We start from the raw sequence: 11,546 nt of genomic DNA on the forward strand, positions 1-11,546 counted from the left end.
AAGTTCCAAAAGACGGGCAGCGGGATCTGGGTTCTCAGCACAGAGCCTTCACCGCCTCAAACACATGAACACGTGAGGCTGCCTTCTACTGAACCAGACCCTGGGTCCATCAAGGTCAGTATTGTCTGCTCAGACCGGCAGCGGTCTCTCAAGGGTCTCACGCAGAGGTCTTTCACATCACCTACCTGCCTGTTCCCTTTAAATGGAGACACTGGGGATTGAACCTGGGACCCTTCTGCATGCCAAGCAGAGGCTCTACCACTGAGCCACGGCCCCTCCCCAACATGCACGTGAAGCTGCCTTATATTGAATCAGATCTTTGGTCCATTGAAGCCAGTATTGTCTACTCAGACCGGCAGCCTCTCTACAGGGTTTCAGGTAGAGGTCTGTGTGGTGTAGTGGGTAAGAGCAGTGGTTTGGAGCAGTGGCGTCTGCTGGTGGCTCCTTTTCCATAATGCACTTGGCCAGATGAGGGAATGTGAAATTTTTTTTTTTTTTTTTAGTCTTTGCTCCATTTAAAAAGTAATAATAATAGTGGCAGTGTTGGTGGTTTCTATTGCATTTAAATAACTTTTAATTTAAATACCTTTTAACCTACGGGACCGCCTCTCCTGGTATGCCCCCCAGAGAACTTTACGATCTGTGAACAGTAATCTACTGGTGGTCCCGAGCCCGAAGAATGTGTGGCTGTCCTCAACAAGGGCGTTTCGCAGGGCCTGTAAAACGGGGCTATTCTGCCAGGTCTATAACTGAGAACAGCCACAAGAAGATCCATCTTTACTGGCCTCCCCATCCCGCCCCCATCTTGAAATGCTGACATTTGTTGCTGTGGCACCTAGGTTTAGTTACGGCCATCTGAGTAGGGTTTTAATGATTATGGTTTTAAGGATGTATGGGATTTATATATTGGATGTATTTATGTTTTAATTATTGTTATCCGCCCTGAGCCTGGCTTGCTGGGGATGGGGGTGTGTTATAAATTTGACTGACACAAACAGGACACAGGGTCTTATTCCGAGACACTGAAAGACTGGACAATTCTACCAACTATTTTGTCAGATTGCACAGAGAAGCCATTGAAATTCATAAACATCAGCACAACTTTAACAGAAAAGAAGAGAGTTTAAGAATGAATAAGGCTTGGCTTCCTGTCCTGAAAACCTCCACACTAACAAAGACTACAGTCAACAATCGCCATGCAGATTAGCTTTGGATTTCACACATTAACAGATCACTTCAGGATACAATGGTTCCATATTAACATACCCCACCCTCATCAGCACATTATCTTGATACTTACAGGACAATGATTAGCACATTACCTTTGATACTTTTTGCAGGACAATGATTCAGCTCAAACCCAACCCCTTTCTGACGATATATTACTCTTCCTACACACTTGACACTGAGAGACACTGTCCTTCAGTGTTACTCCTCTGAAGATGCCAGCCACAGCTGCTGGCGAAACGTCAGGAAAGAAAATACCAAGACCACGGTTACACAGCCCGGATAACCTACGAGAACCATTGAAAAATAAATAATTTCCAGTCTGGAAAAGAATGGCTGCATTTCACGGACAACAACAACAAATCCCCCCTCCTTGGTTTCTTTAGCTTACAACGTGCAAACACCTAGCTCCCCCTTATCCTATTTCTAGCAGCTAGGGTTGCCAGGTCCCTCTTCGCCACGGGCAGAAGGCTTTTGGGGGCGGAGCCTGAGGAGGCCGGGGTTTGGGGAAGTGAGGGACTTCAATGCTAGAGAGTCCAATGGCCAAAGCGGCCATTTTCCCCAGGGGAACTGATCTCCATCGGCTGGAGATCAGTTGTAATATAGGGTTGCCAACCTCCAGGTACTAGCTGGAGATTTCCTGCTATTACAACTGATCTCCAGCCGATAGAGATCAGTTCCCCCGGAGAAAATGGCCACTTTGGCCATTGGACTCTATGTAGGCTGACCATATTTCCTTGAGACAAAAACGGGACATTGGGATGGCAAAAACAGGACAGGGGTTATGTAATATTAGTGTAAGCCGATCGGAGCACTTTTTCTATGAGAAGTTACCCAGCCAAGCCTGCATGCAGCATAAGAAATGTCAGAACTGAAGGAAACAAACGCTGGAAGTGTAATGAGGGGCAAAATTGACATTTTAATTAAAAAGACGGGACAGCCGTGAAATATGATAAAAACGGGACTGTTCCGTTTAAAACGGGACGTATGGTCAGCCTGCCTCTATGGCATTGAAGCCCCTCCCCAAACCCCGCCCTCCTCAGGCTCCACCCCCAAAAGCCCCCACCACCACCCCGCCGGTGGCAAAGAGGGACCTGGAAACCCTCGTTGTCATGACAGGAGATCTCCAGCTAGTACCTGGAGGTTAAGCAAATAACTCACTCTACTGTAAAAGATATTGCAATTAAACAAAACAGTAGCAGGCTAAAGAAGTAAACAACAAGCAATAGAGTGCACCCAGTCAGAGACTGTAAATGTATTGTAACTTAGAACTAAAGTCACAAACCAGGCTTCATGCATGAAGCTTTAACATAGTAGCCCGTACCAGAGAGCTCCACATTTGTCCTAGGAATTGAATTGTAAGCCTTTGTGGCTGATGAAGCTACTTTTTGCAGCGAAAACGCTGGAGAACCTCCGGAGCCGCGTTACCATCTCCTCCGCCTGAAAAAGAAAATGAAATTGATCTGAAACAAGCCAAGCTTATTACACGAACTAGTCTATCGTTAAAAATTAGCACTTTGGCTGTTTATTCCTCTTGTCTTTGTACAACGTCCCGTTGTTTACTGGTTGCTTCGTAACCCACGTTGCTTAGCCTGGTTTGTGACTTTAGTTCTGTCTAAGTTACAATAGATTTACAGTCTCTGACTGGGTGCACTCTATTGCTGGTTGCTTACTTCTTTGGCCTGCTACTGTTTTGTTTGATTGCAGTACCTGGAGGTTGGCAACCCTACTAGCAGCTGGCAAAAGAGGCGATTTCCACCCTCTCCTCTCCTTACCAGCTCTCCTCCCCCGCCCCCCCATCATCTCCCCCCATCACCTCCCCCCCCCCATCACCTGCCCTTCTGCAAATCCAGGTTTACTTAACTGCACCAAGAAGGGAACCTAAAAAGTCACCGGAAGTAGAAGCCAGGGTCAAAGGCCAACCAAAGCAACGACCAACTCAGCGGGGGGGGGAGCGAAAACTCTCCAAGGACCCCCCGGCAAGAGGGGCAGAGCAGTAAAAACGCGCAGGCCTAGAGCGCCACCCACAGTTGCTCTGGGCTCCACATTCTCCATGATCCGTGGGCACTTCCGGTATGAGGTTCCCACTGGGCGTCGTTCGCGGCTTCCCGTTCTCTGTGGTTACTTCCGGTGTGGGGTTTTCCCCCTCCGCCTCCCAGTTCCGGGAGGGCGGCCGTGAGAACTCTCCGGAAAGGAGTGTGACCATAGAGAGGGAGGAAAGCCTGAGCCGCAAAGCTGGACTTCCGGCACACGTTGACAGTTGCTCTCGCGACCTGTTTGTTTTCTTTTAAAGCGTGCGGGGAGGGATTTAACTCGGAGCGGGCCGCTCTCTCCACCGGGAGTTCAGAGGGCGCGCGGCGCCTTTTCCCATTCATAGAGGGCGTTTTACCATAGAGGCGGCCTGGTCTAGAGCGGCCACAGACCGTTAGGGACATCGTGGGTTTCACTTTTAGCGGAAGCCGCCTCTGAAGGGGGGTGCCTTAACCCGTCACGTGAGTTGTGCCCAATAGGCGGGATAAAGACCGTTGGGGTAGGGAACACACACTTCCGGTACGGCCTTCTCTAATGACCTGTGGCTCCCTAGCCTTTAGAGTCTCCATGGTAACACCCTTTCCGGCTTCTTCTTGTAGGTTAGCCATGGAAACCCGGGTCCAAGAGGCCTCCTCGCCCCCCTCGGGGATCTCCACGGGGACCGGAAAAGGGCCTCCTTCCCGGACCGGAAGCGCCTTCTCTTTGTTCGCGCCCGACTTCTCCCCGCCTCCCGCTCCTGATTGCGCGAAGCCGCCCAGCCGGCGACAAAATGGCCGCCGCGATTGGCCGTCCGTGGGCAAGATGGCGGCGTGGGCGGAGCGGGAGGGCCCCTCGCCCAAGATGGCGGCCCCGGCCTCGCCCCCAGCCAAGATGGCGGACGGCGAGAAGCGGCGCCCGTCGCCGGCGAGCCACCCCGCGGCGGAGGAGGAGGAGGCCGCTTTCCTGCGGCGGGCCGGCGTGGGCGACATGGTGCGGGGCGCCTTGCTGAAGCTGCTCGAGGCGCGGCCGGAGGACCCCGTCGACTTCCTGGCCGGCTACTTCGACCGGCTGGCGCAGAGCAGCGCGGAGGCCAGGGCCGAGGGCGGCGACCCGCAGTGGCAGCTCCAGTGGCGCCTCGACCGCGCCCTCTGGTACCTGCGCCTGGCCCACCACTCCCACAGGTGCGTGGAGGGGAGGGGGGGGAGAGAGAACGGCGGAGAGGAGCTGGACTACAACCCCCAGAAAGCACCGGGGCGCGCGCGCGCAGGGGCTTCTGGGAAACGTAGTCCCTTATGGAAAGTGCTTGGGGGGTTTTTTGTGCAGGTCTTTCCCGCCCCTCCTTACTCCGAAGGCGCGCACTGAGCCGGAGGGGGGCTTAAAATCTCTGGACAGGCTTCAGGGTTGCCAACCTCCAGGTGGTTTGGAGAAAAAACATAAACAAAAAGACCTATGACGCAATGAATATTGTCAATTACAAAAAAAAAAACACCAGCACGAAGGTTCACATTTAAGCAATCCGTTAATAAATTAAAGTAATCCTAACCAATTCAATATACTATTACAATAAGATAAGTATACAGCAAGTTGGGATGGACTTTGCACTAAGTTTTGGACTTGCTGTATACATATCTTATTGTAATAGTATATTGAATTGGTTAGGATTACTTTGGTTTATTAATGGATTGTTTAAATGTGAGCCTTCCTGCTGGGTTTTTTTTTTTTTTTGGTTTGTTTTTGTTGTAATTGACAACCTCCGGGTGGTGGCTGGAGATCTCCTGCTATTACAACTGATCTTCAGGCGACAGAGATCAGTTCCCCTGGAGAAAGTGGCCCCTTTGGCAGTTGGACTCTATAGCATTGAAGCCCCACCCCTTCCAAAACCCCGCCCTCCTCAGGCTCCACCCCCAAAATCTCCAGCTATGTCCCAACCCGGAGCTTGCAACCGTAGCAGGCTTGCGGAGTGGTATGATCCTCCGCATATTATTTATTGACTTCATCTGTATCCCACCTTTCTCCCCAATGGAGACCCGAAGCGCTTTGCATCGTTCTTCTCCGTGGTGTCCTCACGACAACCCTGCGAGGTAGGTTAGGCTGAGAGAGTGTGGGACTCTCCCAAGGTCACCCAGCAAGCTTCCATGGCATGAACGGGGATTCGAACCTGGTTCCCCCGAGACTAGTCTGACACTTAACCACCACACCACACTGGCTCTCTTTGCCTATGTGCTCTCAAAAAAGAACCACAAAGTTCCTTTTTTTCCTATGGCTATCACGCTTATATTGTGCTCTTCCTTTGAGGCGCTCAGGGTGCCTTCCATAGATCTTGCCTCCCCACAACAACCCTGTGAGATGAGTTAGGCTGAAAGAGAAGGGATTGTCATCTAAACCATTAAAATCAGTCCATCCCTCTGGTTCTGAATTCTTCTTCCTTGCTGAGCAGGTGGATGGCTGGACCTTATGTACATTCACTCTGTATGTATTTTATTGTTATTTATTATTTTACGGAGTTTAATCTGTTTTATATGTTCCCAATTTTACAGGTATATTTGGTTTGTTGTTACCCCCCCCCCCCCAAGCCCCGCTGTATTGGGGGCGGGAAAGGCTATAAATATAAATAAAGAAATAAGGATTGCTCTCAAGTAAGTGAGCATTGTTTTCCAGCTTTGTAGCATTAGTTGCTGCATATTTGTACCAAGGTCTACTAATCTCAGTGGGGTTTACTTTCAAGGAAGTGCATGTCATATTGTAGTCTTTGATACTGACCAACATATGCTGGAAACTGGACTTCTTCTAGTCTTTGTTTTCAAGCCCTGGAGCGGCTGTGTCTCGGTGGGGGAGCCTCTGCTTGGCATACAGAAAGTCCCAGGTTCAATCCCTGGTATCTCCAGTTAAAATAGGAATCATAGAATCATAGTGTTGGAAGGGGCCAGTCAGGCCATCTAGTCCAACCCCCTGCTCAATGCAAGATCAGCCTAGAGCATCCCTGACAAGTGCTTGTCCAGCCTCTGCTTAAAGACTGCCAGTGAGGGGGAGCTCAACACCTCCCTAAGTAGCCGATTCCACTGCTGAACAACTTTTACTGTAAAAAATTTCTCCCCCTAATATCCTGCTGGTACCTTTCCACTCACAATTTAAACTCACTATTGCTTGTCCTATTCTCTGCTGTCAACAGGAACAGCTCCCTGTCCTCGACGTGACAGCCCTTCAAATACTTAAAGAGAGCAATCCTGACCACTTTGGGGTCAGGAAGCAATTTTCCTCTAGGCCAGGTTGGCCAGGGATCCTGGAGAGGTTTTTTTGCCATCTTCTGGGCATGGAGTAAGGGTCACTTGGGGTGTGTCGGGGGGAGGCTGTTGTGAATTTCCTTCCTTGTGCAGGGGGTTGGACTAGATGACCCAGGTGGTCCCTTCCAACTCTATGATTCTATGTACCCCCTCAACCTCCTCATCCCCAGACTGAACATTCCCAGCTCCCTCAGCCTTTCCTTGTAGGACTTGGTCTCCAAGAGGTGATGGTAAAGACTTCTGCCTGAGACCCTGGAGAGCCACTGACACGCTGAGCAGATAATACTGACTTTGGTGGATTTGAGAGCCAGAATGGTGTAGTGGTTTGGAGCGGTGGACTTTAATCTGGAGAACTGGGTTCAATTCCCCACTCCTGCACATGAGTGGCGGATGCTAATCTGGTGAACCGGGTTGGTTTCTTCACTCCTCCACATGAAGCCAGCTGGGTGACCTTGGTCTAGTCACAGCTCTGTTAGAGCTCTCTCAGCTTTACCTACCTCACAGGGTGTCTGTTGTTGGGAGGGGAAGGCGATTGTAAGTCGGTTTGATTCTTCCTTAAGTGGTAGAGACAGTCGGCATATAAAAACCAACTCTTCTCCTCCTCCTTCTCCTTCTTTGTTTCCGAAGGCATCTTCATGTGTGCGTGTTTGTTTCAAACGTGTAACGTTTCCTCCTCCTTGTTTCAGTAGGACAACCTTCAACAACAATGTCAGCATGGCGTACGATTCCTTGAGTGCCGGCGGGAGACGGAAGAAGCCCGGGGTCAATGGCAAACTCTACAGCGAGTTGCTGGAGATGTTCTTCCGCGACAGGGGAGCCACCGAAGAAATCGTCGCGCCGTTGCTTCAGAAGATAACGTGCCGGGACCACGAGGCAGTGCCGTTTGACATCTTCCGCTACGGGGCGCTCACTTCGCTGGTCCTCCTGGAGTTTTTGGGCAAGGCGAGTGCACTTTACGAGGCCCTGGATGGTGGATCTGGTGCGGCTGATCAACGGATCTGCCTGGCTGTCCTCGGCACTCTGGAGAAAGCTCTCCACGACAGCGATGTCTCCAGCCCCGTCCGCTACTTGGAGGCTGGGTCCAAGCTCGGGCCGGACTGCTTGGCTTCGGCCATGGACGAGGCGTTGGCCGAGAGGAAGGCCAGCGTGGCCATGAAGAAAGGGGAGTTCCTCAAAAAAGCTTCAGCCATTTTTGTTGACAAAGTGAAACCTGTTGGCTGAATTGCAGGCTGGACCAAAAACTGCTTTTATCTGGGATGGAGAGAGAGGACTCCTGTTTTCTGGAATGGGGCAGGCGGGATACAAATGGGAACAAGGGGTGGGTGTACATGGCCTGTAGACTTCAGCAGAACGACGACTTTGTAAGCAGCGTCAAACTGCTGTTGTCTTGACTGTCTTCAGTAGATTTTATAGTGAGATGCTGACGGATATTGTGGTAGATTTGACTACTGGGAATATATTATTGAATTTAAACATACATAAATGGTGTAAATGAATTTAAACACACATAAATGTTTGCTCTCTCACTGGGAAAAAATGCTCTTGATGGTTAAAAGTCATTCTTCCATGGCACAACCCATTTTCAGATGTCTGTTCCTAGGTTAGTATTGTCAGGACTGCCTTTGGCAAATGCTGGAAAATTCTGATGTCAGTGCCTGGGAAAGGTGAAGTTTGGGGAGAATGTGACATCACTTTTGGTTGACTAGCTAGGCATTACCCCTAATCTCTATGGTACAGACCATAGAGACATGGAGAAATTTCTAGAGCATCACTATGGTGGGCGTTTTTTCTCTCTCCTGCTCTTCAGTTTCTAAAGGTTGAGTGATTGGGACCAAAGGCAGGGTTTTACCTGCCACAAGTAGGCAAATGGTAAGACCATCCCAGCTGCTGGGCAATTTCCCACTTCCCTTGCAATCTGAGGCAAATATGGAAACTCCACCCAACACCGTGTCCTGGAGTGCTAAGTGCTGTCGGATTTCCCAACAGTCATGGGAACATGAGAGCAACAAAAATGGTGAGGGGTCTGGAGACCAAGTCCTATGAGGAAAGGTTGAAGGAGCTAGGTTCGTTTAGCCTGAAGAGTAAAAGACAGAGAGGGGACATGATAACCATCTTCCAGTACCTGAAGGGCTGTCATGTAGAGGAGGGTGCTGAGTTGTTTTCTGTTGCCCCGGAAGGTCAGACCAGAACCAACGGGTTGAAATTAAATCAAAAGTGTTTCTGTCTAGACATTAGGAAGAATTTTCTAACTGTCAGAGCAGTTCCTCAGTGGAACAGGCTTCCTCGGGAGGTGGTGAGCTCTCCTTCCCTGGAGGTTTTTAAGCAGAGGCTAGATGGCCACCCGTTGGTCAATGCTGATTCTATGACCTCAGGCAGATCATGGGAGGGAGGGCACCTTGGCCATCTTCTGGGCATGGAGTAGGGGGTCACTCACTGGGGGTGGGGTGGGGAGGTAGTTGTGAATTTCCTGCATTGTGCAGGGGGTTGGACTAGATGACCCTGGTGGTCCCTTCCAACTCTATGATTCTATGAGCCTGTCAGCTGAAGAATCCATCTATCATGCGCATTTTCATTCTGTTTTTCTTCCAGTGGGCTCAGGGTGGCTTACGTGGCTGTCTCCTCCCCCTCTGGTTTTTTCTCTCGGCAATGCTGTGTTGTGGGTCAGAGGTTGGCCGTGACTGGCCACCTGTCAGAAAGTTCTTCCTAATGTTTAGAGGGAAACTCTTTTGATTTAATTTCAACCCATTGGTTCTGGTCTGACCTTCTGGGGCAACAGAAAACAACCACTGATGTGGGAATGATTTGCCTGGTATGCCGAAGAGGAGGAAAACAGAAATATAGCTGTCTTTTTTGCTTGCCGCCGCCTCGTTTTTTTCCCCAATGAGCTCATTGCACTTAAACATTTCAAATGACGGGATGGTGCAAAATTGTAGGTGTTTGTAAAGCAGCGGTTGCTCTTCCTCACCTTCCTTTTCGCGGGGTAATTTCCTACACTTGACACGTTATCCACGGGGGCACGATGCACCCGGTCAAGAATAAATTGCTTTAAAATGCTTCGAGCAGCCACAATGGCAGGAAAGACCTCGACTTAACTGGCAGGTATGTAACAGAGCTCAACGAGGAACCTCCAGCAGCTAATTTAGACTGACTGTGTAATGCAGGTGGAAACAGCAGGAGCAGTTGCGGACTCTGTCATTACCCACGATCGATGGCTCTGTTCTTGTGTTCTTTCTCCCAGGCAAAGGCTCTGCAATACAAGTGCGCAATAAGCTACGTAACCCATGATTTGTGATTTTTTACTGAGTTAAAATTGGAAATGCGCTCATCAACTCAAAAGGTTTGCTTTTAGGGCACGACAGGGTACCTGCTACCTAAGAGGAGCCTACTTCCTGCATCTCTGCCGGAGTCCCTATTTTGGGCAGGCCGCCTGAGTTGAATAGAATTGGGCTAGAGCACCACCTCATGAATAGCGACATTAGGCAATGTCTTGTGTGGGTGTGGTATTGTGTGGCACTGCTGCTTCGGGATGCTGTTTGAGTCTTCTGACCACATCCAATGGTGAGGTGTGGCAGAATTGCCAGTGGGAGCCGATCTGAAGGAGGCATAGCCAGAGCAGCCACTCATGCAGTGAGACAATGGGCCACCTCCACAGCCAAGCACTTTTGGAATAAAATCCTGCTCTGCAATTTAATTCATTACTATTCTAGTCCTTTTAGAGCTAGATTTTTTAGAGAGCCAGTGTGGTGTAGTGGTTAAGATCAGTGGTTTGGAGTGGTGCAGTCTGATCTGGAGAACTAGGTTTGATTCCCCATTCCTCCACATGAGTGGTGGAGGCTAATCTGGTGAACTGGATTTGTTTCCTCACTCCACCACATGAAGCTAGTTGAGTGACCTTGGGCAAGTCACAGCTCTCTTAGAGCTCTTTCAGCCCCACCTATCTCACAGGGTGTCTGTTGTGGGGAGGGGAAGGGAAGGTGATTGTAAGCCGGTTTGAGTCTCCCTTAAGTAGTAAAGGAAGTCGGCACAGAAAAACCAACTCTTCTTACTGAAAAAAGGGAAAATGTTAAAAGGAAATAAAGTTAATTATTCTACACAACACTGTTCAGTAGGAGGTAGGCTTTATTTTTTTGCATGAAGTCAGAGTACTAAGCAGTCACTTTTTCCAGGGGAACTGATCTCTGTCATTTGGAGATGAGTTGTAATTCTGGGAGATTTCCAGCCCCTGCCTGGAGGACAGCAACCCTAAGGTGGCATGTCAAGGCAAATGAAAAAACAAACCAACCCAGTGGCATCTTGAAAACTCACATTTATTTCAGGATGATTTTTGTGGCTAACCTTTAAAGTGCCGCTGCCACTAGACTGCTGTTTTAATTTGCTAGGACAGACAAGCATGACTGCCCTTTTCCAGTCAGCACATTGAGGAGGTCGAATGAGGTTTCCAACTCCAGGCTGAGAATTCCTGGAGATTTATCGTATTTATAACCCGCCCTCAATCCCCAGCCAAGCCAGGCTCAGAGCGGGTTACACTATCCAAAAGACATAAACACATAAAACCATAAAACATCAGTTTAAAACAGCATTAATAAAGATGGCAGTTAAAACCCGAGTTGCCACTGCAGAACTGGATTACAGTAGATCACCCCCACAGATGGCAGGGTGGGAGGGAGGATGGGAAGACCAGGTATTTCCTAACCTGGAGCTGGCCAGCCTATGCATTGTGCAGCGGGTTTAGGGTCGCCAGGTCCAGGTAAAGAAATACCGGGAGACTGTGAGGGCGGAGCCTGAGGAGGGTGGTGTTTGGGGAGGGGAGGGACTTCAGTGCCATAGAGGCCAGTGGCCAAAGTGGCCATTTTCTCCAGGGGAACTGATCTCTATCGGCTGGTGATCAGATGTAATAGCAGGAGATCTCCAGCCACCACCTGGAGGTTGTGAAAAAGAAAGCCTCGTGCTAGACTGTAAAGGGTAACAAAAAAAACTTAGCTCTGTGGCTACACAGAATAACAGTAGAATATAAAGAATATTGTTGAA

General features: G+C 49.5%; 2 protein-coding genes across 2 annotated transcripts in view; both read left to right on the top strand.

The window, feature by feature from the left end:
* The window catches only part of LOC130493984 (hippocampus abundant transcript 1 protein-like), a 163,714-nt gene that overhangs the window by 65,642 nt on the left and 86,526 nt on the right, over window positions 1-11,546 (top strand). The gene's annotated exons all lie outside the window — the stretch shown is intronic.
* On the top strand, window positions 4,099-7,739 carry TPGS1 (tubulin polyglutamylase complex subunit 1). Its single transcript, XM_056867616.1, has 2 exons — window positions 4,099-4,418; window positions 7,208-7,739. The coding sequence occupies exons 1-2, from the start codon at window positions 4,099-4,101 to the stop codon at window positions 7,737-7,739; spliced, it is 852 nt and encodes a 283-aa protein (XP_056723594.1).

The sequence above is a fragment of the Euleptes europaea genome, chromosome 2 (genome assembly GCF_029931775.1).
Source record: "Euleptes europaea isolate rEulEur1 chromosome 2, rEulEur1.hap1, whole genome shotgun sequence".
Classification (NCBI taxonomy): domain Eukaryota; kingdom Metazoa; phylum Chordata; class Lepidosauria; order Squamata; family Sphaerodactylidae; genus Euleptes; species Euleptes europaea.